The following is a 27,132-nucleotide window of genomic DNA, read 5'->3' as shown; positions in this document are numbered from 1 at the left end:
AGTAGCCAATCTATGTGCCACTTTATTACAGGACCTGGGAGCAAAAGTAATCTGGACACCCTGCATACCGTTTGCTACACTTTGAATGTCCTGCACTAGATTGCTTAAATCGGACAAATTCACATCAGTACGAGCAATATCTTGTACTGCCAACAAGCAATCAGATTCAATGATGACCTGCCGCATATGCAATGTTTTTATGAAGTTTAACCCTTCCTTGATAGCTAGTAGCTCAACCTGCTGAGCTGAATTAACATGCTGCACTGGTCGCATAAAAGCTTATTGAAAGCCTCCATTCGAGCTCCTTAGTACACCACCAACTCCACCATGTGAGGCATGAGGTAGAAAAGCACCATCCACATTAAGCTTGGGGATTTCTGCAGGCTGCCATTTGTTTACAATATTGTGTACCCGTGAAGTAGGAACTTGTCGAGCGTGTTGGAATTCTTCCAACCATGCCAAGCACCCAAGCATGATATCATGTGAAGACTGCACTCTGCCCTCCCACAACTTATGGTTTCTATTCTTCCATAGACCCCAAATGATCATTAGAAGTTTCTCAAAAATCTCAGACTTTAGATTAAGAGCTTGCTCCAACATCCCTTCTTTAAAGTCTAAATTGGGGAGAAGAGATTGTTTCAGAGAAAAAGGTGAACCTGAAAGTATCTGTAGAGCAGTAGGACATTTGCAAAAAAGATGAGCTATGCTTTCCACTTTGTGGTTACACACAATACAGCCTAGCTCTCCATCATATCCTTTCTTGAGGAGTTGTTCTCTTGTAGGTAGAAGGTTGTTAACTGCCCGCCAAACACAGATTTGGACCTTACCAGGAATTTTAGCCTTCCATAAACACTTCCAAAGCATTTGAAAAGGGTCACCAGTTGAGGAAGAGGCTAGAACATTACCAATCACATGTTGCCTAGCTATCCAATATGCACTCTTTACTGTGAAAAGGCCACGTTTTTCTGGGATCCAACACAATCTGTCCTGCACAGCTTGGTGTCTTAATGGAATGCATAAAATTTTTTCAGCCACAGTTGGTGGAAATAGCCTCTGAACTGAAGCTTGAATCCACGTTCGAGACTGAGGGTCAATCAAGTCAGCTACTGTTTCAAAAACAGTGCCAGTTGGTTTCTGAATCAAATATCGGGGACAGTTTGGTACCCATTGATCATTCCAGATATTGATTTGAGTGCCATCCCCTATTCTCCATGAGGTGCCAGCTTTGAGAAGAGATCGACTCTCAAGTATGCTTCTCCAGGAATAGGATGGTGCATCACCCAAACTTGCGTCCCAAAAAGAGCAGTGTGGAAAGTACCTAGCTTTAAAAACTTGAGCTATCAGAGAGCTAGGTTTGGTAATAAGTCTCCAGCCTTGCTTAGCTAACATAGCCAAATTATATGCAAATATGTTCTTAAAGCCCAAACCACCTTCAATCTTCGTTAAACAAAGTTTCTCCCAACTTCTCCAATGTATCTTCTTCTTCCCCTCCATGTCACCCCAGAAAAAAGAAGCACAAAGCTTATGTATGTCATCACATAAGCTCTTAGGTAGAAGATAACAGTTCATGGCATAGGTGGGCATAACTTGGGCAACCGCTTTGATAAGAAGCTCTTTGCCAGCACTACTAAGGATTTTGGACTTCCAATTAACCAGCTTTCTGGAGACATTTTCCTTCAAGTATTGAAACCTTGCCGTTTTTGATTTACCTACCCTCAGAGGCAGCCCAAGATAACGGTCGTGCTCATCAACACACTTGACATTCAACACTGCAGCTAGGTCTTCCTTCAACTGCGGCTGGAGGTTATTACTGAAAACCACACTGCTTTTAGTAAAATTTACCTTTTGGCCAGATGCTTTTTCGTAAGTACTGAGAATAAATTTGACAGTAGTGCACTCACTCATAGTAGCTGCACCAAAAAGGAGGCTGTCATCCGCAAAGAAAAGATGGTGGAGCACTGGCGCTTGTGGACACATTTTCAAACCCTTGATGGTACCATACTGAACTGCTTGAGAGATTAAAGCAGACAGGCCTTCAGCACATAAGATAAAGAGATAAGGTGAGAGTGGATCACCTTGTCTAATCCCCCTTGTAGGACTGATCGTGGCAGTGGCTTCACCATTTACCAAGATTGCATAACTGACTGAAGTCACACATTTCATTATCATATTGATCCAACGGGAAGCAAATCCCAATTTCGTAAGAATAGCTTGCAAAAAAGGCCATTCAAGGAGATCATACGCCTTGCTTATATCAAGCTTTAGAGAGAAGAAGGCCTCCTCCTGGGACTTAAGTTTATGCATGAAGTGTGCCACCTCAGAAGCAACTAAAGTGTTGTCTGATATTAGGCGGCCTGGAACATAAGCACTCTGCAGTGGAGAGATGATTTCAGGCAGCCATCTTTTGAGCCTATTAGCCACCACCTTAGAACAAATCCTGTAGATGACATTACAGAGGGCAATAGGTCTAAAATGGGCAGCCTCAGTTGGATTTTTAATCTTTGGGATCAAACAAATGTAGGTAAAATTCGATTCCGCCCAGAGTTCTCCTTTTTCCAAAAAATTCCGGATAGCTAGACAAACATCAAGGCCTACAATATGCCAATATTTTTGATAAAAGAAAGGGGACATACCATCGGGTCCCGGGCTCTTCGAGGGATGCATTTGAAATAGAGCGGCTTTGATCTCTTCATCGGAGTATGGCAGATTAAGGTCGTCATTCATAGATGAAGTAACTTTCATTGGTGTAGCTCGAAAGATTGTTGATATAGCTTCATCATTGACATCCTCCGAGCAAAACACTTGTGCATAATACTTAAAGATCATGTGTTGAAGTGTAGCTGGTTCTGATTGCCATTCACCTGCTGCATTCAATAGACCTTTGATTGTATTTTTATTCTTCCTGTTTGAAGCCTTTCTATGGAAGTATGCAGAATTCCTATCCCCATCTTTGAGCCATAGCGCCCTAGAACGCTGCCTCCAATACTTTTCTTGAAGAGCAAGCAAGTGGCTTTGTTTTGCATGAAGCAAACGTTGTTCTTCATACTGCTCAGATGAGAAAGGCCGTTTCATGATATCAAACAATTTCTCTTGGACTTCTTTAAGTTCAACTCTTTGTTTTTGCATATCTAATTGGTGCCACTGCATGAGTTGTTGGCCTGCATTATGAATCTTTGTGCCAAGTTGTTGCAAAGCGTTTCCAGTAAGAGGTCTTGCCCAGTTTCTTTGAATAATCTCATGACATGGAGCCTTGCCAAACCACCCTTCTTCAAAACGAAATTTCCGAGGACTACGTCTAGGTGGATGACAATCTGTTTTGACTTCCACAAGAATGGGATTATGGTCAGAGTCTGAGGGAGGTAGTGTGATCACTAGAATTAAAGGGTATTGGTCTCTCCACTGTGTTGATTGGAAGCCTCTATCCAATCTTTCCTTCGTAAACTTGTTGGACCATGTAAACCTGCATCCCACAAAACCCATATCCATCAAACCTGTAGCCACCATTGTTGTCTGAAACAGAGTCATGGCAGCAGTAGTACGAGGTACACCACCAGATTTGTTAGCCCTACACCAGACCTCGTTGAAATCCCCCGCCATCAACCAAGGCAGAGAGCAATTTTCCCTTGCTAGGGTTTCAACTAAGGACCAGGTGTGGTTTCGATCCCCCCTAGATGCAAAACCATATATGCCTGTAAAGCGCCAAGAGACAGGTTCTCCATTGTCAGAAATATCAGCGTCAATATGATGGAAGGACGATGTGCGCTCATCAACCTTGAGATCTGAACTCCACATTAAAGCTAGCCCTTGACACTCAGGCTGTCTTGCAACGCATATATTGCCAGCAAAACCAATACGTGCGGTGAGAGTGTCAATGAGTTTTTGTGATGCTAGGGTTTCTGACAGGAAGATGAGGTGAGGTCGTTTTGCTTGGACCATGTCGATCAAAGCTCTCTGGGTTTCCTTGTTTGTGATGCCACGACAGTTCCAAACAAGAATGTTTCCTTGCCACATGGTGGTAGGAGTGGTGGTGCACGCAATGGCTTAGTGGCGTCGCACGAGGAGCTCAACGGCGCTTAGGGTTTAGACTATTAACTTAGCGTGTAGTCATAATTAATAAAGGACTTGCTGAAGTTAATTGCAGGAGCGGCTATTGCTACGTACTCTATCATATAAGACCAAATATACTTTTTTCCCACACATTAATTTTTGTAATTTTTGTTTTTACTTCTTTTATACATTCATAGTTCCCAATGTACCCCTAGCCTCAAGAGTAAATTTTTAATTAAGTAAAATAAAATAAAATCATTGTCTAATTATATAACTAAAGATTTTGATTAATCATTATATTATGAAACTTTGAGAATATGTATTATTATAATTTTATTAAGGATTAATTACAGTTTACCCCTCTGAGGTTTGAGGGTGTTATCATTTCACCCCCTCTACTTTTAATTTTGACTTTTTACCCCCTAAACTTTCCAATTTCAATCAGCCGTGTCCAATTTCTCCTATTCCGTCCAAATTGGAAGTTAAGTCTAACCCTTGAGAGCTAAAATGGTCATTTCAACATAAAAAAATGATTAAAAAAATTAAAATAAAATAAAATAAATTATTATTATTATTTTTTCTGTTTTTTAGTTTTTTTTTTGGGTAAAAAATACAAACAGTACCCAAACTATGGTCGACTCCGAATTTCTGTACCCAAGTTTCCAAAACTATCACTTTGGTACCTGAAGTTCGGACCCCGACCCAACTTTAGTACCTAGAACACTATTGGCCGTTACAGAGTTAGTCAACTGTCAAACTTTGAGGGGTATTCTCGTCCTTTCACCAGATTTCTTCTTCTTCCTCAAACTCTCTTCATTTCCTTCTTCCTCCTAACTCTCCCATCATCTTGGGCACGGGTGGGCTGCGCAGGTGCGGGGCGCTGGGTGGGCTGCGCAAGCGTGGGATGCGGGTACATATGTTGGGTCAGGCTAGATAACCTGGGTACCATTGTGATAGTTTTTGAAAATTTGGGTACAGAAATTCAGAATCGGTCATAGGTTGGGTACTATTTATTTTTTTCCCTGGAGGTAAAGACAGAGGGTCGGTTTTATCCCTAAGAAAATGCCACGTGGCATGATAGTTAACGCCGTCCATGACGGCAGGTACGAATGTTGGGTCGAGTGGGATATTTGGGGTACCATTATGATAGTTTCGGAAGCTTGGGTATAGAAATTCGGAGTGGCCCATAAGTTGGGTACTGTTTGTAATTTTTTCCCTTTTTTTTTTGTTTCTTCGTTTTTTTTTTTTTTGTCTTCAACCTATACACCACAAGTTATAATAGGTTTATAAAAATATAAAAAAATACTCTAGGTGGTTGAAAGCCGCTCGCTGGTCTACGATATTTGTGATATATATATCCGATAAAGTGAAGAATTTTAGAATATATCCCCAATAAAGTGAAGAAATATTTGTAAAAAATAATTTTACACTTTATCTGTAAATAAATATCTGTATATCCCCAATAAAGTGAAGAAATATCTGTGTAAAATCATTTTTGGTCTACATATTTGTGATATATCTCCAATAAATTAAAGAATTTTAGGATATATCCCAAATAAAGTGGAGAAATATTTGTACATCCCCCATAAAGTGAAGAAATATTTGTACATCCCCAATAAAGTGAAGAAATATCTGTGTAAAATCATTTTTTACAGATATTTATTTACAGATAAAGTGTAAAATTATTTTTTACAGATATTTCTTCACTTTATTAGGGATATATCCTAAATTCTTCACTTTATCGGAGATATATCACAAATATCATAAAGCAGCGAGCGACTTTCAACCACCTAAAGTATTTTTTTTGTTTTTATAAACCTATTATAACTTGTGGTGTATAGGTTGAAGACAAAAAAAAAAAAAAACAGAAAAAAAAAAAAAAAACTAAAAAACAGAAAGAAAAAAAAATTTAATTATTTTTTTATGTTGAAATGACCATTTTAGCACTCAAGGGTCAATTGGACCAAAAAAAAAAAAAGCACTCAAGGGTCAGACTTAACGTCCAATTTGGACGGAATAAGAGAAATTGGACACGGCTGATTGAAATTGGAAAGTTTAGGGGGTAAAAAGTCAAAATTAAAAGTAGAGGGGGTGAAATTAGGGGTGGGCACCCAAAACCGAAATCCCGGTCCCGTCCCGAAACCGTCCCGAAATCCGCTGAAACGGGACGGGATCAAAATTTAAAATTTACTATTTGGGCCCGTCCCGTGAAAACGGGATCGGTTTCGGTTCTCATTTTCTATGTCCCGTTTGGGCCCGTCCCGTACCGATTTATATATATATATATATATATATATATATATAATATGTATAATTTATATTATATTTGCTCCTATTTCCTTTTGTCTTGGTATTGTCTGCATCTCTCTCTCACCTTTTATTAGTTTATTCCTCCTAGTTTCTTTCTTGTCCCCCATTCTTTTCTTTCTTCTCCCTCTCTTTTCCCCCCGTCTTCACCTCTCTCTGGCCCTCCCTCCCCAGTTTCTTTTCTTTCTTCTCCCTCTCTCTTCCCCCCGTCTTCACCTCTCTCTGGCCCTCCCTCCCCAGTTTCTTTTCTTTCTCCTCTCTCTGGCCCTCCCTCCCCAGTTTCTTTTCTTTCTTCTCCCTCTCTCTTCCCCCATCTTCACCTCTCTCTGGCCCTCCCTCCCCAGTTTCTTTTCTTTCTTCTCCCTCTCTCTCCTCGTCCGTTTTCACATCTCTCTGATAAATTAATGTCTGGTAAACCGACCAAAATTGATCTGGACAAGGACACCCGAATTGATGTGCGATGCCAGGTTTATCTTCTTCACTTACTCCTTAGCATAATTCATATCTTTTTTGTCGAGTTAATTGGAATTTATTCATGAGGTGATTTGTTTGCATTGCCAGATTCATCAATTGACTTTCAGTCCTCATACAGATGCCAAAGGGATTATGGATCTGGTGAAGTTTCTTTCTCCCAAGCACGTGATACTTGATTACTTGTTCATGGTGAGAAGCCTAGGATGGCTACTCTGAAAGGAAGAATTCAATCCGAACTGGGAATTCAAAGTTGCTCAAATCCAAACTTCAAGTTTTCTACAGGCGGCTCAGAACACGAACAAATCCAAACTCCGATGCATTTTTTTTTTCGGGATGTCCCGGTCCCGACCCGGTCCCGACCCGGTCCTGTTCGGGTTCGGGCCCGTCGGGATCACTTCTCAAAATAGCATTAACTGTCCCGTCCCGTCCCGAAAAATAATTCCGGGCCCGGGATCGGGATTACCAAGATCCCGGCCCGTCCCGGCCCGTGCCCAGCCCTAGGTGAAATGATGACACCCCCAAACCTCAGGGGGATAAACTGTAATTAACCCTTTTATTAATGTTCAAGTAAACCCTAATTTGTGTTTGGTCCAAACTCCAGGTTACTTGACCTAATGGTAATAGGGTTAAATTAGAATGATCTAGATTCCTATTCAATGTACGATTACTTTCCTTGTATGATTGAGATTTTATGCATTGTAATCCTCTATATAAAGAGGCCCCTATTATCAATGAGAACACACAACGAATTTCTCTCAATTTCTGATTCCCTAAAACACGTTATCAGCACGAAGCCCTAACCCTGAAACCATAATTTCGTAGCCCTCAAATTCCAACATCCACCGCCCCACATATCGAAGCCCTAGTCCCAAGGAGCCCAGAACTGACGGCGGAACCACCGAAACAGGCCGGAAAACCCCTGAACCGGCTGTTGGAAAAATCGGACCGGCCCCTGACTTGTGCCTCCCCTATGCCTGCCCCTGCGAGCCCTGCCGAACAGCTGCTGAGATCTGCCGAGTCTTGTGTATGCATCTGCCGAGACCTGCCGACAGCCCCTACAAGCCTCCTGCATAGACCTGCCGAGATCTGCCGAGACACTTGCCAAGCCCTGTACACCCCTGTGCCTGCCCCTGTCGACATCTGCCGAAAGCTTCGCATAGCCTCTGCCGACACCTGCCAACACCTGCCTAGACCTGCACACCCCTGTGCCTGCATCTGCCGATAGCTGCCTAGCACCTGCCGAGCACCTGCCTGCTAGCCCTGCACAGCCTCCGCACATCCCTGCATACCACCTGCACAGCCCCTGCAACAACCACCTACCTCCGGCCACTTTTCCAGCGACCTCCGACAACCTTGTTCCGGCCACCTCCGTCATCTTTTCCAGTCAAGAATTCCTGCATCTTTCAAGGTAAACTTTTCTAAAAGTTCCCGTTTTTGAAGTTTTTCAATTTCTTCTTCTTTTCTCGGGGACTTCCAACATCCCTTCTTCTAACCCCCCCTTTCTTCTTCATAGGGCAGACCAATAGCCGAACTGTGGGGGTTCGTGCTCACTCCAAGCTTGAAGCTTGTAGAGTCCTCCAAACTTAGAGTTTGTTGAGAAGAAAAACGATCAACCACATATATCATTGTTTCGATCTAATCCAAAACCCTTCTTGGAATAGGATTTTCTTGGAAGCGACTATGCTCAGAAAATCCCTAATTTCTTGGAAGCGACCACGCTTAGAAATTTTATAGTTTTTCATGGTAGCCTTTTTTCGCTCCTAAACTAACCCTATTTTCTTGTTGTTTTTTCAAAATGAGTAACTTGAACAAGTTGAGCTTCGCTCCACTAGAGACAATAGGCGCAGGATACCACAAGTGGGTCCGTGATGTGTGCCAGCATCTTAAGGCTGATGGGATACTGAGTACGATCCAAGAGCCAAGTCAGGACGTGCTTACTCCTCAACAAACTGCTGATTTTGAAGCAAATAGAGCTACGAGAGAGGCTAATGAAGCAAAAGTCATCATTCTCATGACAAGGCACATGAATGACGCGCTCCAAAATGAGTACCTTAATGAGGAAGACCCAAGAAAACTATGGGTAGAACTCGAGCAGCGTTTGGCAACGTCCTTGATTCCCTGCTTCCAGACTTAGAAGTGAGATGGCATAGCCTCCGCTTCTGTGATTTCAAGTCTGTACTTGACTACAATTCAGAAGCACTTCGTATCAAGTCTATGATGGAATTCTGTGGACAGAAAATCACTGATACGATGTTGATCGAGAAGACTCTCTCCACCTTCCCCTTCTCTGCATTGATGATAGCCAAAAACTATCGGATTGATGTCAATGCTAGATGCATCACAAGATTTTATGAGCTAATTGGTGCCATGAACGTAGCTAAAAAGCATGACAACATACTTGTGAAGAACTATAACTCTAGACCCGTGGGAACCAAGTCAATTCCGGAGTCTATTTATAGTCGCGCCTCCAAGGGAGGATGCAAGGAGCGAAACCCTAAAAATAGGGATAATTTTGGACGTTCTGATCCATATTCTCACCCTAAAGAGGAAGGAAACCGCCAAGATAGGCGTGCACGGAACCGTGGAGCTAAACGTGTGAAGAGAGAGAGAGGCCAAACCTCCGGTTATGGTGGTAACGCCACCAAAGGAAATAACCGTCCTCAAAACGCTCCCAGAGCGCCTCAATCAAGGGAACCTGACCATAATGATGCTTGTCTCAGATGTAAATCAACTGGACATTGGCCAAAGCATGTAAAGCATCCCAGCAAGTTGCAAATGCATACAAGACGTATCGTGAAGCAAGGGAGGCAAACTACAAGGAACAAGAAGATCAAGATGGCGATCTCGATCTAAGGGTGGAAGACTACAAGGATCAAAACCTAAAAACTGGCAATTTTGATTAAGTCTTTTTATTTTCCAAGAGATGTAGGCAATTGCCATATTATTATAGTAGATGCTAATGGTATTAGTCTTTCTTCAAAGAGGCATACTCAATGTAAATGTGATGTCTATGAAGGTTTTGAGATAAGTGGTACTTAAGTGAGCTTTGCTCCACCGATATCTCTCTACTCACTTGGTCACATTTGCATTGAAATTACCAAAAGGAGTTAGACGACTACCATTGTTTTGCATTAGCTAGTTTATTAGATTAGATTCTTTTTTGTTAAAGAAACGATAATGTAATTCCGTTTGGCTTATTAATAAAAGTTGAGTGCTTTTCTTTATGACTGCTTTTTAATTATGAGCTTTTCTTTTAGGAATGGATGAACTACAATGTCTTGCGGATAGTGCGACTACGCACACCATTTTACAACATAGGCAATTATTCTTAGAGATGTTGCCTACATATTCCTCTATGACTATGATGGCTAGGCCATCGGGTTTAGTTCAAGGACATGGAATGGCCCAATTCCTATTGCCAAATGGCACCTTGATTAAAGTCACTAAAGCTCTCTACGCTCCTAAGGAAAATCGAACCTTATTGAGTTTTAAAGATATAAGAGCCAACGGATTCCATGCGGAAACGCATAATGAGAATGGAAAAGAGTTCCTTTACATTACCTCTAATGATTGTAGACAAAAGCGCATCTTAGAGAAGCTTATGTGTCAATCTAGTGGACTTTATGTCACTATAATTCGACCAACTGAATCCAATAATGTCATAAGAGAAGATCTCTTGGATTCAGACACATATTGACTTTGGCATGACCAACTAGGACACCCTGGTCGTGATATGATGCTCCATATACTAAAGACTTCACACAGACATCCATTCTTTAGAGTGAGAAGAAGCAAGAATCGAAAATTGATTCCTAGACTTAGTAGGACCGCAACAATTGCAGCATCTAGCTTTGCAGCCGCCTTGGGGAACCATAGGGCCACCCAAGTCCCATGTGATGACGCCATCAATGGCACCACCCACGAGCATGACGCCATGGTTGCCCCTCCTAGTGGCCATGACACCACACACACCAATTTCCATGGCTCTAATGCCATGATGGGAGATGTAGTCACACATTTTGCTTCTAATAGCGCTACAGACGCTCAGGTCCAACCAAAATCCTCATTGGTTGTTTCTAAGGCCCCTCACTTATTTTGCAAAGCCTGTTCATTCAGGAAATTAGGACCAAGACCGTCCTACGCAAAGGATCCCAAAATACTCATTCTGTTCTTACAGAGAATCCAAGGGGATATATCACTACTATAGAAAATGAATCAGACGACACCTCTCATACGACGCCACACTGTTTTCCGTGGTGTGAATCATTTCTCATTATTGAAACGACGGTTGTAAAATTTCCGTCTCCTAATATGAATTCAACCAACGGGTGTTTTTCATATTGGAATTATGTATTGCTTCAGAAGACGTTTATAAATGAAAGTGTGGTGTGAGGTTAAAATAGTTATAGGGCGGCAAGTTTCCCACCATTTGGCACCACTTAAATTTCCCCAACATATAGTGGTGATACCACGGTTAGCTTAAAACTGTGGTCTGAATCCATAGGTTTGCAAGAGAGAAACATGCCCGCCAACATTTCCCCCCAATTATTTCCTCCCATCCTCTCCCCCTAACCCATTTCCCTCCACCCAGGCAACAATAGGAGGCAAACTGAAAATTTTAAAAGTAGCATTCACACAACAATTATGTGAAAACCATTGTCTGATGGCTTGCACATGAATCAAATAATAGCTTATCCATATATGTGTGCCAATGAGCCACCATTCAGACCAAATTAGGTCACTTGAAAAAAAAAAAAAAAGGCAGTAGACGCACAACACAATAACATTTACTCCACAACAACTCCGATACCATAGCATTCACTCTCTTCGACACAGCATCTCTCGCTCTCTCAACAACTCTCCTAAAACAAACTCTTTCAATATGTTCTTTTCCCGACCTCCCCTCTTGCCAGTCTCCAAATCTCCTCATCTCTATTGCACCTAAGATTTCTCTCTGTTAGTTTCAATATCCAAATCTCCTCATCTCTATTACACCTGAGATCTACCTCTCTCCATTCCTCTCTTACTTTCTACATCTTACTCACTCCAGATCTCATCAGAAGAGAGATGTCGGGTATGGGAGACAGGTATGTAGGCACAAGACGGCGTGAGGATCCGAAGGCTGGAGAAGCAAAGAGAAGCTGAGATAGGTTTTCAAACCTAACCTCAGATCTTCGGCCATTGCCTCACTCATGGAAGCCCCTTGGCTAATTAGGGTTTTGGGATTTGGGGAAACTGGACCCTAAGGAATTGGGGATTGTAGGGTTTGGGAAGAGGGTTCGAGGGTGTAAAAGATAAGGTCACCGAAGGTGATACCGAGGGAGGCGAGGGAGTCGTCGGGAGAGGAGGCGTGGAGGTCATCATGGTGGTTTAGGGAGAGGCGAAGAGAAGAGGGAGCATCGGAGATGGATTTGGGGAGGGATTGTTTGAGGTGGTGGAGAGAGCAGAGATTCGGGACCTCGATTCAGAGAGTTTGTTTGGACTCAATAGCAGGTCAATTATCATATATCTTTTAGATTCTGTGTAATTTGAATTGGGTTTCTGGTTTTCTTGGTTGGGTTGCATCCTTATTTTGATTGGTTTTTGATTGATTTAAAGTGAGTTACTAGATCAAGAGGAGGAATTAACAAATGGCTTCCACTTTCTCTGCATAAAAAAGTAGACTGTCATCTTAGGGATTAAAGGGAACAACAAAGACATGCCCTTTTATGCAGAAAAGATAGGTACTTTGTGTTATCAATTTTTCATCCAAATTTGATTCTGAACTCTTTGCACCGGTACATAGTATTGCAATTTGCTGGTGGGTCACACATGGATTTTGTAGACTGATGGCTCTATTTTTTCTTGCTGAAAATGGTGCTAGCTTAGGTATCTCATCTGGTATTGTGGAAGCTGTATATATCACTGGCTTCCCCAAAGAATCCGACCTCAAATTGACCACTGCCACTACTAAACTCCAGCTTCCAAAAGGTTCGACTGGCCTCCTCGTCAAGAACCTCTACTTGTCCTGTGATCCTTACATGCGAAGCTATATGACCAAGCAGAAGGAAGAGGGTGAGGAGGGGGGTAGGTCCATCTGGAACACACTGACTCTCTAGAACTCTCTACATCTCTCTCTAAGTCTCTTAACTAGAAAAGAAACTTGGGGGATTCAGGGGGGCCATTCAAAGGGAGAAGAAAACCAATCCGTGTTGTTCCAAATGGCTACCCAACTCCGTACCAGCTATCTATAGAGGATAGATGGAGCAAGAGAGAGACAAGGCTTCGGGGTCAGGGTGTTACAAATGGTATCAGAGCATAGGTTCATACCTCGGACCGGGGGTGAGATTTCTACTTTATAATTGTTTATGTCCGTTCTTGATCTTTGAAATTATATATCCATTTCACCTTGACTTTCTTGTATTTCATAAGTTACTTAGTCACTTCATTGATACGCGCTTGAATGGCTGAATGTTTGAGAGTTACTTTAAGCAACTTTTAACTTTTTCTTGGAGTGGTTTCTCTTGAACTTGTCAAGTGCTATTGCTACTAATACTATATTTTCAGGTGAATTTGATGCTTCACAGTTGTAATGTGTGTTTCATTTACAGTTTTAAGTGATCTCTTGTAATTCTAGAAGAAAACTACATATTTTCTATATACAAGTTGTCATTTAGCGCCTTACGAATTGTTTGTAAATTTATATGATTCTTTTGATTGTTTTGAATTTGGTTAGGCTATATATTGCTGTTATTTGTTTATAATATTGCTCAAGGATTGTTGCATTGTGTCTTGAATATTTTTACTTGGGCACCCAAGATGTGCTAGCTACTACTTTTTGCATCTGTGATGCACTGCAATTGCTTCTGTGCTTCTGTGCTTACATCTTAAAGTTTCTAGCTGCCCATCGGACCATTTGTGTGAGAACCAGCACGATAGGGCCACTTATCCTTCACACCCGACTAGGTCAGCACTGCTCCCACCACCCTTCACCGTTTTTATAAAGATATATATCCCTTTTGTTTATTAATTTTGTGTAAAGTTTCCTTCTTTGGTGATGTGGATCTGATCTGATGAGAAATTTTTAATTCGAGGGGTTGCATAGGATAATGATATAAAATCCTAATGCAAGAGTGGATTTGGATTAAAAAGAAGAAAAAAAAGTGTGCTTTTTTCATAGATTTACATGTCTGTGTGAAGCTAATTAATTAGAGAAGATGTGGTTTGATTTGAATGATGCAGCTTGTAATTGGTTTGGGAGTGGCTAAAGTCCTGGAATCTGGGGATCCAAAGTTTAAGCCAGGAGTTTGTAGTACGACCAGGGGACTTGGTTTGGGGTCACACTGGTTGGGAAGAATATAGTGTCATCACCACAGAGTAGGGGTCGTCAACAGGCCGGGCCGAGCCTTATTACCTTTTATAAAAATAGCGGGCCGGGCCAGGCCGGGCTGGGCTTTATTATAAATGGCAAGATCCAAGCCCGGCCCGGGAAGGCAGGCCTTGTGGGCTTTTTCGGGCCTGGCCGGGTAGCCCACGTATTTACGGGTCGGGCCGGGCTTTATTAACAAAAGAAGTTTTAAAGATATGATACTTTTTTTTTAAGGGGTTTGGAACCCAACCTAGTTGGGAGGCTCATCCCCACGCCCGATTTAATGTATTGAAATAAAAAGACGGAGAATACAAAGTATAGGAACATTCCCAATCACAACTTAGAACAAAAATAAATTATTAATACAACTTATATGCAGCGAACTTGGACTTCAATGCTTCTCTAAATGCAATGAAAGCTTCTTTACTCTTCCCTTTTATCATATGCCTGCAGCCCTGCATAATTGGTACAGAGAGTTAAAAATTGTCCCTTGGTTATCAAACATAAATAGAGAAGATACTCTCCAATCAAACATCTAATTTCCAGCAAAAATTGATACTAAAGCACATAAAAATCGTTAAAAAAATACATGAGATTCAACATTTCAACTCAAGGCTGCCTCTCCAATCAAACATCTAATTTCCACCAAAAATGTATGTCAAAGAGACAAAGACTCAAAGCACATAAAAATCGTTAAAAAAAATACATGAGATTCAACATTTCAACTCAAGGCTGCCGCCTGCAGATTTGTTAAGAATGTATGAGAGTTTCTACTTCTCTACTGACCTTAAAAATTGAGGCTGCAGATTTATTGATAACTCATGGGATTCAACTGATCTTGGTACCTACACATTTAAATAGAGATTTAAAGAACCAGCAAACATGTTTTGGTAAACTGAAGCATAAAAAAATAGGAGCAATGAACCAAAAACAATGTACCTGTTCACCAGACTCATTTCCAGAATCATTATCAGATTCATTTCCACCTTCATCTTCACTATTTCCCATCCAATCTGGTCGTGCTTCCCTAATGAGTCTCCTTTCTTCAGCTAGCTGAATTTCACGCTGAGCCTCTTGCATCCTTGATTTTGCTAAACCCCAATCTTTCAAGCAAATCAACGCCTCTATTGTATTTGGACTCAAGCAAGCCCTTTTCTCAGATACAACTCTACCTCCTGCACTAAAACATGACTCCGAAGCTACAGTAGAAGCTGGAATTGTTAGCAAATCTCTAGCCATGCGAGAAACTATAGGGTATAATGGTTCATTTGATTTCCACCAAGCCAAGACACTAAATTGATTATCATCATCAACTTCAATAGTTGGTAAATCATAGTACATTTGTAAATCATTAGAAGTCGCAGAGGAAGTATATGAAGATGATACCTTTGCCCTTTTCAAACTTTGCATTGAGGAATTACCAACAATAGGCAATGCTATAGAACCCGGAGCACTCGAGGTAGAAGAAGTTAAATTTTCAGATTGCCTAGGTGCTACATCTGACACAATATTCTTCTTATATGTTTCATAAAGAGCTTGCAATTCAGTTCTTAACTCTAACAATTTTCTATCAACATCAAGCTGATCAATACCCATGCATTTTAACCATTCTCCAACAACAAATAACTTAAATCTAGGATCCATAATTGTAGCAAAGCAAAAAGCTTTGGGAAATGTACCCCAATACTTATCAAATTTGTCCTTCATTGCAGCCAATGCATCCTTACATACATTAAAATCAGAATATGCCTCAAATGCAAAATGGATATCTATCAAGCAACTAATAACACGACATGATGTAGGGTAATATACACCAGAAAATATCTTGGTTGAGGATGCAAAAATTGATAAAAAGCCATTAACTAGTTGTGCAATTGACCAATCTTGTTCCGATGGAACATCTAAATTGCAAGACCGTGATTCATTCACTTTTAGAGCATACATATTCAAAGGCCCTTTATAACTTAAAGCTACTTCTAAAAGTTCATAAGTGGAATTCCACCTATGAGGCACATCATTGTCAATATTTTTTTTTTGCTTTTGCAAATCATTACAACAACGCACCCACAATTCATGTCTCTTATTAGAAGAATTCATGCTTCTAACAACATTGATTATTTTATCAATAGATGGACCTAAAATACGTAAACCATCTTGCACAATCAAATTCAAAATATGAGCACAACATCGTACATGAAACAACCTTTTAGGCGCTGCCTCAAGCATAAGATAAGTGGGAAGAACACATGCAACCACATCATTATTCGTAGCATTGTCTAAAGAGATGGAAAATATTTTATTATGAATGCGCCAAGACAACAATTCTTCAAATATATGATTTGCAAGTGACTCTCCCGTGTGAGGGTACTCAATTATCTTAAAGCATATTATTCTTTTATTTAAAGACCAATTTTTATCAATAAAATGTGCAGTAAGTGACATGTAACCCATTTTTTGACGCGATGACCAAACATCCGAAGTCAAACAAATTTTGTCTTCAAACTTTTCAAAAAGACTCAAAAGCTCATTTTTGCCCTTAACAAATTTCTTCATCACATCTCTTTTACATGTTAAGGCAGTAAATTCCTACATATTGAGGACAAAATCCTCGACGAATCATTCCTTTAAAATCATGTTTTTCAACAAAAGTAAAAGGCAATTCAGCTCTAATAACATAATCAACAAGTTCTCTACGTGCAACATTCTTATCGTAAGCAAAAGTAGTGATATTTCCAGAAATATCGGGACCTAATCTTTTCTGCCCTTTCTCATGAATTTGTAAATGTCTTCTTAAATGACTAGTACCAGCACTAGCACCACCTCTAAGCAAAGTCTTACAAACCCCACATTTATTTTTTGGTACCATATTTCCACGGTCATTAACTTGAACCCTTTCAAAAAATTCCCAAACATTACTAGTGAACCTAGATTTCTTAGAAGATACTGAAATAGATGAAGCTCCAATTTCAGTCACATTATCAACATTAATATCATCCATTTCTAGCTGGAAATAAACAAGGTTCAGATATTACTTGAGAGTTTTGAATGAACAAACTAAAACTGCTATGAGGCACAACTTATTCGCAGAGATGCTACTGTCCATTCCTTGGTTTGCTCTTCCTCGTCCTACAATATTAGAGATCACAATCAAAACAAGAAAAAAAATAGCATACAGCAACTAGATTGTTACTAAGAACTAGTTACTAGTACCAGTTATATATTCATTGTGACAATAAGAACTCAAAACATGCATAAAACAATATCTAATCATTCTGACCCCAACATCTAATCAAAGGAACAACTGGGTTCTTCAAAACGCATAAAAAAAAATTAACTCTTTCAACTCCTGTCCAATAAATCAAAATACCAACTTCAAAAGAAAAATAAAAGGAACAAATAAGCCATAACCTTGATTCAAAAGCCATCGTTTCAACTTGATTCAGTTTCGTTTCAGTCCGTGCTAGATTGCAGATATATGTATTCTGAAGCATGAACAAACAAAGAAATAAAACTCAAACTCGTCAGATTTTCCTTTCGCTCCATTTAAAACAGAAACTGAAAATGAACAAATCAAAAAGAGATTTTCCTTTCGCTCCATTTAAAACAGAAACTGAAAATGAACAAATCAAAAAGAGATTTTCCTTTCGCTCCATTACCAGCTTCCAGGAGTTCCACAAGAATGTCTACAAGACTGCAGAAAAGGGGAAGCCTCCGAATATCTTGCACTCGAACCTGCACATTACAATGATCAAAAAGTCAAACATGTAACTTGAATCTTAGTCTGAGATTCGAACCGATCTATTTCACACTAATCTATTTCAAGACAAACAGAAAATTGAAGAAACGGGTTCTTAGTCTGAGATTCGAACTTTGATCTGAGAGAAGAGGCCGCGGTAGCCGCCGGATTTGAGGTGATCGACGGCGTCGTTGACTAGTTGGAATCGCAGATCTACCAAAGCAGCGGAGCAGGGATGGAGCAGACTGGAGGGATAGACCGATGGAGGATGAAGCTACGAGCTAGAGGGAAATCGAGGAACAGTCTCACAATGGAGGCAGCGGCTGTGAGATTCGTGAGAATGAGAGAGAAGAGTTACAGGGAAATCGGGGACGGCGGAGAGAACGAGAGAGAAGAGTTGTTTTCGAAATAGGGTGATTTGTGAGTCGAGTGAGAGTGTGAGAGACTGACCTAGTGGGTAAGTGGGGACGTGGGTTTGTCAGTTGTGGGACGGTGTGAGACAGCTGGTCTCCAATCCAACGGTAAGAAACACTCATTATAGCCTAGGATTCTCTTTATTTTGAAATAACGATAGGATCCGTTTCTTGAAATTTGTATTATATATATATATATATAATTTTATATAATATATATTTATTTGCGGGCTTTTGGAGGGCCGGGCCTATGGGCCGGGCCGGGTTTCTAACCCCTAAACCAAGCCCAGCCCTCTACCCACCAGGCCAGGCCTATAGAGGGCTTTTTGGCTGGCCGGGCCGGGCTTTTGGCCCTGCGGGCCGGCGGACCTCCATCGGCCCACTAGGCCCACGGGCTAAATGATGACCCCTACCACAGAGTCTCTGATTAAGATTCACCACACTGATGTGCCTCTCTCTTACTATACTGGACTTCTCGGTATGCCTCCTTCTCTCACTTTCTATTTTTAATTCGCTTAACTAACTGGTTCTGTTACTTACAGACCCCCCAAGTCTATTATGTTGATTCGATTAACCATAACCCCTTGACTTAAGTTGGGGAATTAATTTTTTGTGTCACTGTCACTGATTGTATCAGCTCCTTGTTATATATGAGCATATGTCAGAAAAGTTTCATGCTAAAGTCACAAGTCAACAGACTATGTCAATATTATATTTGTTTAATGATTATATATGCTTCCCTCATGAAATTATTCTTTATGTATTGATCTCTTGTTGGAGTCTACTGGTTGTTGGGCTCATCTGGCATATTCATATGTAATGTAGGTATGCCTGGAGTGACTGCTTATGCTGGTTTTTATGAGATCTGCTCTCCTAAGAAAGGAGAGACAGTCTACATTTCAGCCGCATCTGGAGCAGTAGGTCAATTTGTTGGCCAATTTACAAAGTTAACAGGTTGTGTTATGTTGTTGGGAGTGTTGGAAGCAAGGAAAAGGTGAGTCACTAGTACTCCACAAGACGTGCATATATACAGACTAAAACTTTATTCTTTGGATAGCTGCTAAGCTTATTTTCTTGTCTAGTTAGTAGCAGTGAGGCAGCGGCGGATTCTGAGAATGTTGTAGTTGTCGTAAATGTAAGTGCTTGGAGCACCAAATTACAGTATTTGGCTGCTGTATAATTAGCACAACAACTTCCTGTATTTGGAGCACTGCAACATCCTAGAACTCTTTCAATGAGGAAGCCCCATTACTGTTCTTTAGGCCATGGAGAGTGCCAATGTTATGAAGTGAAGCCTAATTTTGAAGACAAAAGCTAAGAAGAGCAGGAGATCAGTGAATTAGAACTTGACTTGGATTTTATTTCTATTCTCCTATTTTGTAGATACAATTAGCATTATCAGACCCATTTAGATTGTTATGGGATTATAACAATGATCTATTATGATTAATTTTCTGTTCTTTTGGTCAATTTTCATTCCAGAATCTAAATCTTGCCATTACAACAACAATATATAGAAAAATATGTCGTATGATGAGGATTATAGGGTGGAATCAAACAAAATTTCTACAATTCACACGACGGTTCTTACTGATATCATTGTTGGATACACCCACAGACAACAAGTAAGCAAAAACCATTGTCTCAAATGTCACAATACAACAGTTAGAGTTATATCTGTCGTGTGAAAGCACGCGCACTAAATTTTTAAGTCATCACACCACATTTTATGCTGGAAGAACTGTCGTGTGTATACAATTTACACAACGTCTTAAAAATAAAAACTGACTTCTGAACAACAAAGAGACAAGGCTGGAATCCTAAAAACCGTGGTATGAGTAGAAGTCACACCACGCTGGAATCCTATAAACCGTGGTATGAGTATAAGTCACACCACGACATATTTCTGTCGACAGCATGTCGGCAGATCTGCGGTCCATCAGACCACGAAGTTAGCTGCAAACCGTCGACTCAATGATCGGTATACGACGGTTGAAAACCATCGTCTGACAGTGTTTCATCAGACGACGCCTCGATAGACCACGGAAATGCAAAACATGAGACGACAGTTTTAAACCGTCGTGTGAAGCCTTTTGTGTAGTAGTGTATGTGGACCAATTCAACCATCATGCGGACCTTTTAAATACTTTATGGTATTGGTTGATGCGTCGACACTCTGGTCACATGTCGCGTTGTTGTCCACTCGAAATGTTGCTTATGCTAAACTCCTCGCCCAGATTATCCGTGTACGGGTTCACTACCCTGATCATCATATTAAGTCAATTCGACTTGATAATGTTGGGGAGTTTACATCGAAAACGTTCGATGACTATTGCATGTCACTGGGGATTGATGTAGAGCATCCAGTTCCCCATGTTCATACCCAAAATGGTCTCGCAGAAGCCACTATCAAACGACTACAAATGATAGCGCGGACATTGGTTATGCGCACCAATCTCCCTGTTTCTGCTTGGGGATATGCAATATTGCATGCAGCGACGCTAATTCGTCTACGACCCACTGCAACCCAATCTTACTCTGCGTTACAGCTAGTGACTAGGTACGAGCCTGATATCTTGCATTTATGCATTTTTGGGTGTGCCATTTATGTGCCTATTACACCGCCACAACATACTAAGATGGGTCCACAACGACGAATGGGCATTTACGTTGAATATGAATCTCCAACCATCATCCGCTATCTTGAACCCTTGACAGGCGATCTCTTTACCGCTAGATTTGCGGATTGTCACTTTAATGAGACAGTCTTCCCATCGTTAGGGGGAGATAAGAACACATATGTTCAACAGGAATGACAGGAATTGTCGTGGTCTGTCCCTAATATGTCTCATCTCGATCCCCATACCGCACAGTCCGAACTTGAAATGCAAAGAATAATCGAGCTCCAGAACGTAGTAGACACTCTGCCTGATGCGTTTTCTGATGTTGCCAAAGTGACGAGATCACACATACCTACTGCAGACGTGCCTGCAAGGATTGATGTCCCAAATAATGGACATAACGCCACTCCTGTGACACCAGGAGATGGCGGCATTGCTCAAAATAGCAATGATATGGCGTCTATGGCCGCAGGTCCAGCAAGGAAGTGTGGTAGACCGATTGGTTCGAAGGATACTCGCCCTAGAAAGAGAACAAATGAGGCACAAACAAATCATTTGATCATCGATACTCAAAATCCATCCCATGAGAATGTTCCGGATTATGGTTATGTCCAAGAGACATCATTGGGGGACGCCTCAATGTCAGAACCTATCCCTGAGAATGTAGAGATCTCTGTCAATTACACTAGTGTACATGGGACGTGGGAAAGAAACTCCATCATCATTGATGATGTATTCGCTTATTCAATGGCGCGTGAGATTATTGAGACTGATGACATCGAACCACGCTCCATTGTTGAATGCCAATGTAGAGCTGACTGGCCAAAATGGAAAGATGTGATCCAGGCAGAACTTGATTCTCTAGCGAAAAGAAAGGTATTTGGCAATGTTGTACCAATACTGCCCAACACCAAACCAGTTGGTCACAAATGGGTATTTGTTAGAAAGCGTAATGAGAAAAACGAGATTGTAAGGTACAAAGCTCGCCTTGTGGCGCAAGGCTTCTCACAACGCCCTGGAATTGACTACGAGGAGACCTATTCTCCCGTAATGGACATCATAACGTTCCGCTACCTTGTCAGTTTGGTAGTTTCCAAAAAACTGAACATGCAGCTTATAGATGTGGTTACAGCGTATCTATATAGGGATCTAGATACGGAAATATACATGAAAGTTCCAAATGGAATTCAGCTACCCAAATCAAGTGGCTCTAAACCATGGAGCGCGTTTGCGATTAGATTGAAATGCTCACTATATGGATTGAAACAATCCGGACGAATGTGGTATAACCGTCTAAGTGAGTACTTGATTGGAAAGGGATATGTCAACAATGAACTATGCCCATGTGTGTTCATAAAAAGGACAAGTTCCCGATTTGCAATAGTGGCGGTTTATGTCGATGACATGAACATAATTGGCACCCTTAAAGAGTTAAGGGAAACCACTGAACACTTGAAATCCGAGTTTGAGATGAAAGATCTTGGGAAAACACGGTTTTGTCTCAGTTTAGAACTTGAGCACCATAGAGATGGTATCCTGATTCATCAATCAACTTATACCCAAAAGATGCTTAGGCATTTCAATACTGACAAGATTAAGCCTTCAAGCACCCCAATGGTCATCCGTAGTCTTGATCCAAAGAATGATCCATTCTGTCCAAAAGATGATGACGAAGAAGTGATAGAGCCAGAAGTGCCCTACCTAAGTGCAATAGGCGCATTATTGTACTTAGCACAATGCACAAGACTAAATATCTCATTCGCTGTGAACTTGCTAGCTAGATGTAGCTCTGCGCCAACACAACGCCATTGGACTGGTGTTAAAGATATCTTTCGATACGTAAGTGGTATGATTGATATGGGCCTGTTCTATCCCTACAGAGAGAAGATGGATTTTGACCCATATAGTGTCAGGGACGCCACATATGGTGGACTGTGTTCCCTCTCCCCATCCCAAAACGATATAAGTGTTTTGGAAGGTTTTGCTGATGCTGGTACCTCTCTGACCCACACAAAGGTGGCTCCCAAACTGGTTATGTTTTCACCATGGGAAAGACTGCGATATCTTGGAGGTCTACAAAGCAGACCTTAGTCGCTACCTCTTCGAATCATGCAGAGATTATTGCTCTTCACAAAACAATTCGTGAATGTATATGGCTTAGGTCCATAGTTACTCATGTTCGAAGCAATTGTGGTCTGAAGTCTACCACAGATGAGCCAACAAGCATTTATGAGGATAATGCTGCTTGCATTGAACAAATAAAGCAAGGCTACATCAAAGGCGACAACACCAAGCACATATCGCCTAAATTCTTCTACAATCAGCAACAATAGAAGCTCCTCAAGATCAAAGTGAACCAGGTTCGATCTAAGGACAATGAAGCAGACTTATTCACTAAGTCATTTCCCAAATCCACATTCGAGAAACATGTGGCAAGAATTGGCTTGCAGAAATTATCTGAACTCCCATGATCGTAGTCATTAGGGGGAGGCGCAGACATCAGGGGGACATGTCTACATGTTCGTCTCTAATCGTGAAGGGTGTGTTGTGCTCTTTTTCCCCTTCAACCGAGGTTATTTTTGTCCCACTGGGTTTTTGTTACTCGGCAAGGTTTTTAACGAGGCAACGAGAGAAGCACCGCATTTGGGCAACGCAAGGGGGAGTGTTCAAGTAAACCCTAATTTGTGTTTGGCCCAAACTCGAGGTTACTTGACCTAGTGGTAATAGGGTTAAATTAGAAGGATCTAGATTCCTATTCAATATACGATTACTTTCCTGTATGATTGAGATTCTATGCATTGTAATCCTCTATATAAAGAGGCCCCTATTATCAATGATCGAGAACACACAGCAAATTTCTCTCAATTTCTGATTCCCTAAAACAATTAAAATGTTATTTGAATATAATTTCAAATCAAGTTTCTAGAATTCTAGTTTGTAGTTTCTTCTCAATTTGATTTTTCCATTAAAAAAAATATAAAATAAAACCATGTTTATCTAAACATTTTATAATGCTATCTCGCCATAAGAATTATTATTTTTTTATTTGGGATCCATACGAAATATTAACTTTATTGTTTGGATTTTTTACGTTAATTTATTTTTAAGGTAATTGGTAAGAATTAAAAATTTATTTTTTTCCTTGAAAAATAAAATGTACATTTCATAATGTATTGTTTTTTACTGTAATTTTGTAGTAAGGTACATTAGTTTTTTAGTGAACACGTAGGATGAACAAAGTTCATGGTAGCGTAAATTTGTGAAAATAGCCACACTCTAATTTTATTATAAAATTATTACAGTAGTTAAGCTAGATGATTATTGTGATCAAACTTGACAATTTTCATTGTTGTAAGTATATTGGGCTATTACCATTCAACACATACTTTCCCAAGGCCACTAGGAGATCAAAGGTTGCAAAGGCTTAGGAGAGTATTTCTCCTGCTTTTCCAGTGGCTCAAGGAAATAGAAGAACATTGCAAAATCAGATCACCAAGAGGAAATCAAGGAGAATCATACTTATTGATCTTGAGATAAAGGTGAGTTTTATTTCATATCATTTTGCATGATTCTAAATGGATGTGCATATCCTTTATTTGATCTGAAATTCTTATTTGAATTACAATGTTTTCAAAATGCATATCAGATAAAGATCTTGGTTACTTATAGTTAGGAAGATTTGATTGCATATCAAAATCAGTTTTAAAACCTTTCCTTGTTTATCTTGTTTTGTGTTAAGAAGAGATTCAATTGAGGGCGAGTCTTGCGTCTATATAAAAGGGTTTAAAACTGACTTCGAAGGTAGAGTTTTTGGGTATTAAGGTTTTGTTATTGGTGTGAGACATAATTCTTGCAAACTGGTTTTTTAAAAACTCTCATTGATTGTGTTTATTGTGAATGCTCACTACATCCATTTCATACATATTCTTCAAGATCAGTGAGGCATTGATTCCACAAGAAGATTCGATGTTCTAGTTCTTGATAACTACAACAAGCTGTGTTATTCTTGTGTAGAATAGGGTGTTCAAGTTGTAGACAAGTTAGCTGTGATGCTTGTAAAGTGGTTGTGTTGAATACCACAACTTGTGAGTTGTAAGAACTTGATTTCATAATGGATTATCTTTGTGTGTGGGATACATAAAATGCATCACAGTGAAGTTTCCTCAATGGTGAGGTTTACACTGCGTTAGCAATACTGGTGTTGATTATTCTCAAATATCTATCTTGTTCCATTTAGTGTTTACAATTGGTATTAGAGCAGGTTCTAGAACGTTCTAGTTGATCCCAGGGAAAATGGAACATGATACGTCTAAAAGATGCACAACTTAAACCTTGCACTCAAATATCATCGTTGGTAATATAGTGATCAAGCAAGGGTCTTTACCCGCTGAAGATTGTTCCTAAACTGCTAAACAAATGTCACAGACTACTCTAAAACATGCTACTGAACAGTTAACGAAAATAAATTAATTAACTAACCTAGACTCGATGGAATTTTCTATAAATTTTACAGAACACTAAAAACAAATTTATTAACACGTATACAAAATTTCAGAACAATCGGAGTTGATTTGATATATGAAATAATTCACGTAAAAGTAAACACAGAAAGATCACAAAGCAGAAACAGATTTTATAACTTTAAACTATTGACAGAAACAAAGCTAAGGACTCATTCTCCACCACCAAACACACTCAATCATATCAAAGCTCAGTTATGGAATCTTAATTCTCAATTGAATTTACCCGAAATTAACTCACAAGCTCGAATTAACCCATTACCCTTTCTTAGTTCCTCGTTAAGTGAATACAAGCTCACCACTTAATCTATTTCCGATTATGCAACCTACACACAAGCTCGCTAAGTTTAACATATCAAAATCATTAAGTAAGAAAAGGGTTTGGATAAATCTAGGGTCACAAGTACATTGTAGTCTTGCTAAACCTAGGGTTTGAGTCACATGTAATTCAAGAAAACATTTTGCTACTCAATTGGAACCAACACACGACATATACGAATCTAGTGTTACTCCTAGCATTAGAACCCTAACCTATTCATTTAGTTGTGCACCTAAACAAACAAGCAAAGATTCATCTTGTAGACACGGTGAAACAAACACTCAATTGATAATATAGAAAACCAAAAACTGAATTATCATCAATATGAATTGAACATGTTTGGGGCTTTGAAATCGCCCCTAGCTACAAAAGTATTTAGCTAGACATAGTCATGAACAAAACAAAAAATAGAAGAAAGGAAAAGGAAGAGATGGCGGCTAGTTGATGGCAGAAGATGTCATTCTTTTTTTCTCTTGTGCGGCCCTCTTCATCCAAACTGATCACATCCCCCTTTTATTAATTGCTTAGGTTAGGAGATTTTCACTTCTTTTCCTTTTAGGAATCAAGTAGCTTCTCCTTTAAGATTCCTAATAATTTTCACCCATAAAGATATGTCATATATCTCTAATAAACAGAGATATTCAGTTAATACTCGTCGGTGGGCTTCTAAAAGGAATTCAGGCCTCAAATCATGGATTTCCGTCGAAGTGTCAGATTATCGGACTGCCCGACCTTGCTGTACTAAATCGGCCATAACTTCCTCTAGAAAAATGATATTGATGAGCTGTAAAAAGATATGGAAACTAGACATCTGAGGCTTTCCATCAATATACAGATCATCCTCTGGATCGTTCTGAGCTGGTCTCAGTGATCTGTCGAAGTTGACTTATCTGCACAGGCAGATTTACCAATTTTGCCTTTCAATCCCTCTTTTACTTCTTTTCTCCTTCTTTGCTCCAAGATACCTATAAAACAAATAAACAAAGTAAATAACTGGAAAATATACTAAACTAACAAAGAAAGTACGGAGATTAACACTATTAACATCGCATAAATATGCTCTTATCAAATACCCCCGCACTTAGACTTTGCTAGTCCCTAGCAAACAAAAAACTAACTAGAACAAAAGACACAGACCTAATATCTTCCAAACATCTTAGAGAACTTATAATGCCCACAAGTATGGTCAACAATATTCAAGCAATCACATATCAGAATTCACAACCTCACTTAAAAGCTAATTTATTTTGATAACCATAGTGCTAAAGTTATAATACATGAACAATCAAACTAGTGCAACAAAGGAGAACCAACTTATTCATGGGTCAAACAAGCGTCAACTCAATT

At 40.0% G+C, this 27,132-nt stretch overlaps 1 protein-coding gene and 1 pseudogene across 1 annotated transcript; one reads left to right on the top strand and one right to left on the bottom strand.

Moving 5' to 3' along the window:
- Positions 1-279: 279 nt before the first annotated feature.
- LOC112194424 lies at positions 280-4,011 on the bottom strand. The gene has a single exon (XM_024334664.1). The coding sequence runs from the start codon at positions 4,009-4,011 to the stop codon at positions 280-282; it is 3,732 nt and encodes a 1,243-aa protein (XP_024190432.1).
- Positions 4,012-12,656: 8,645 nt separating this feature from the next.
- LOC112194423 lies at positions 12,657-19,449 on the top strand (annotated as a pseudogene).
- The last annotated feature ends 7,683 nt before the right edge of the window (positions 19,450-27,132 follow it).

This window comes from Rosa chinensis, chromosome 3 (genome assembly GCF_002994745.2).
Source record: "Rosa chinensis cultivar Old Blush chromosome 3, RchiOBHm-V2, whole genome shotgun sequence".
Classification (NCBI taxonomy): Eukaryota; Viridiplantae; Streptophyta; class Magnoliopsida; order Rosales; family Rosaceae; genus Rosa; species Rosa chinensis.
The sequence above is the reverse complement of the archived record's forward strand: the minus strand, read 5'-3'. Positions and strand labels throughout refer to the sequence as shown.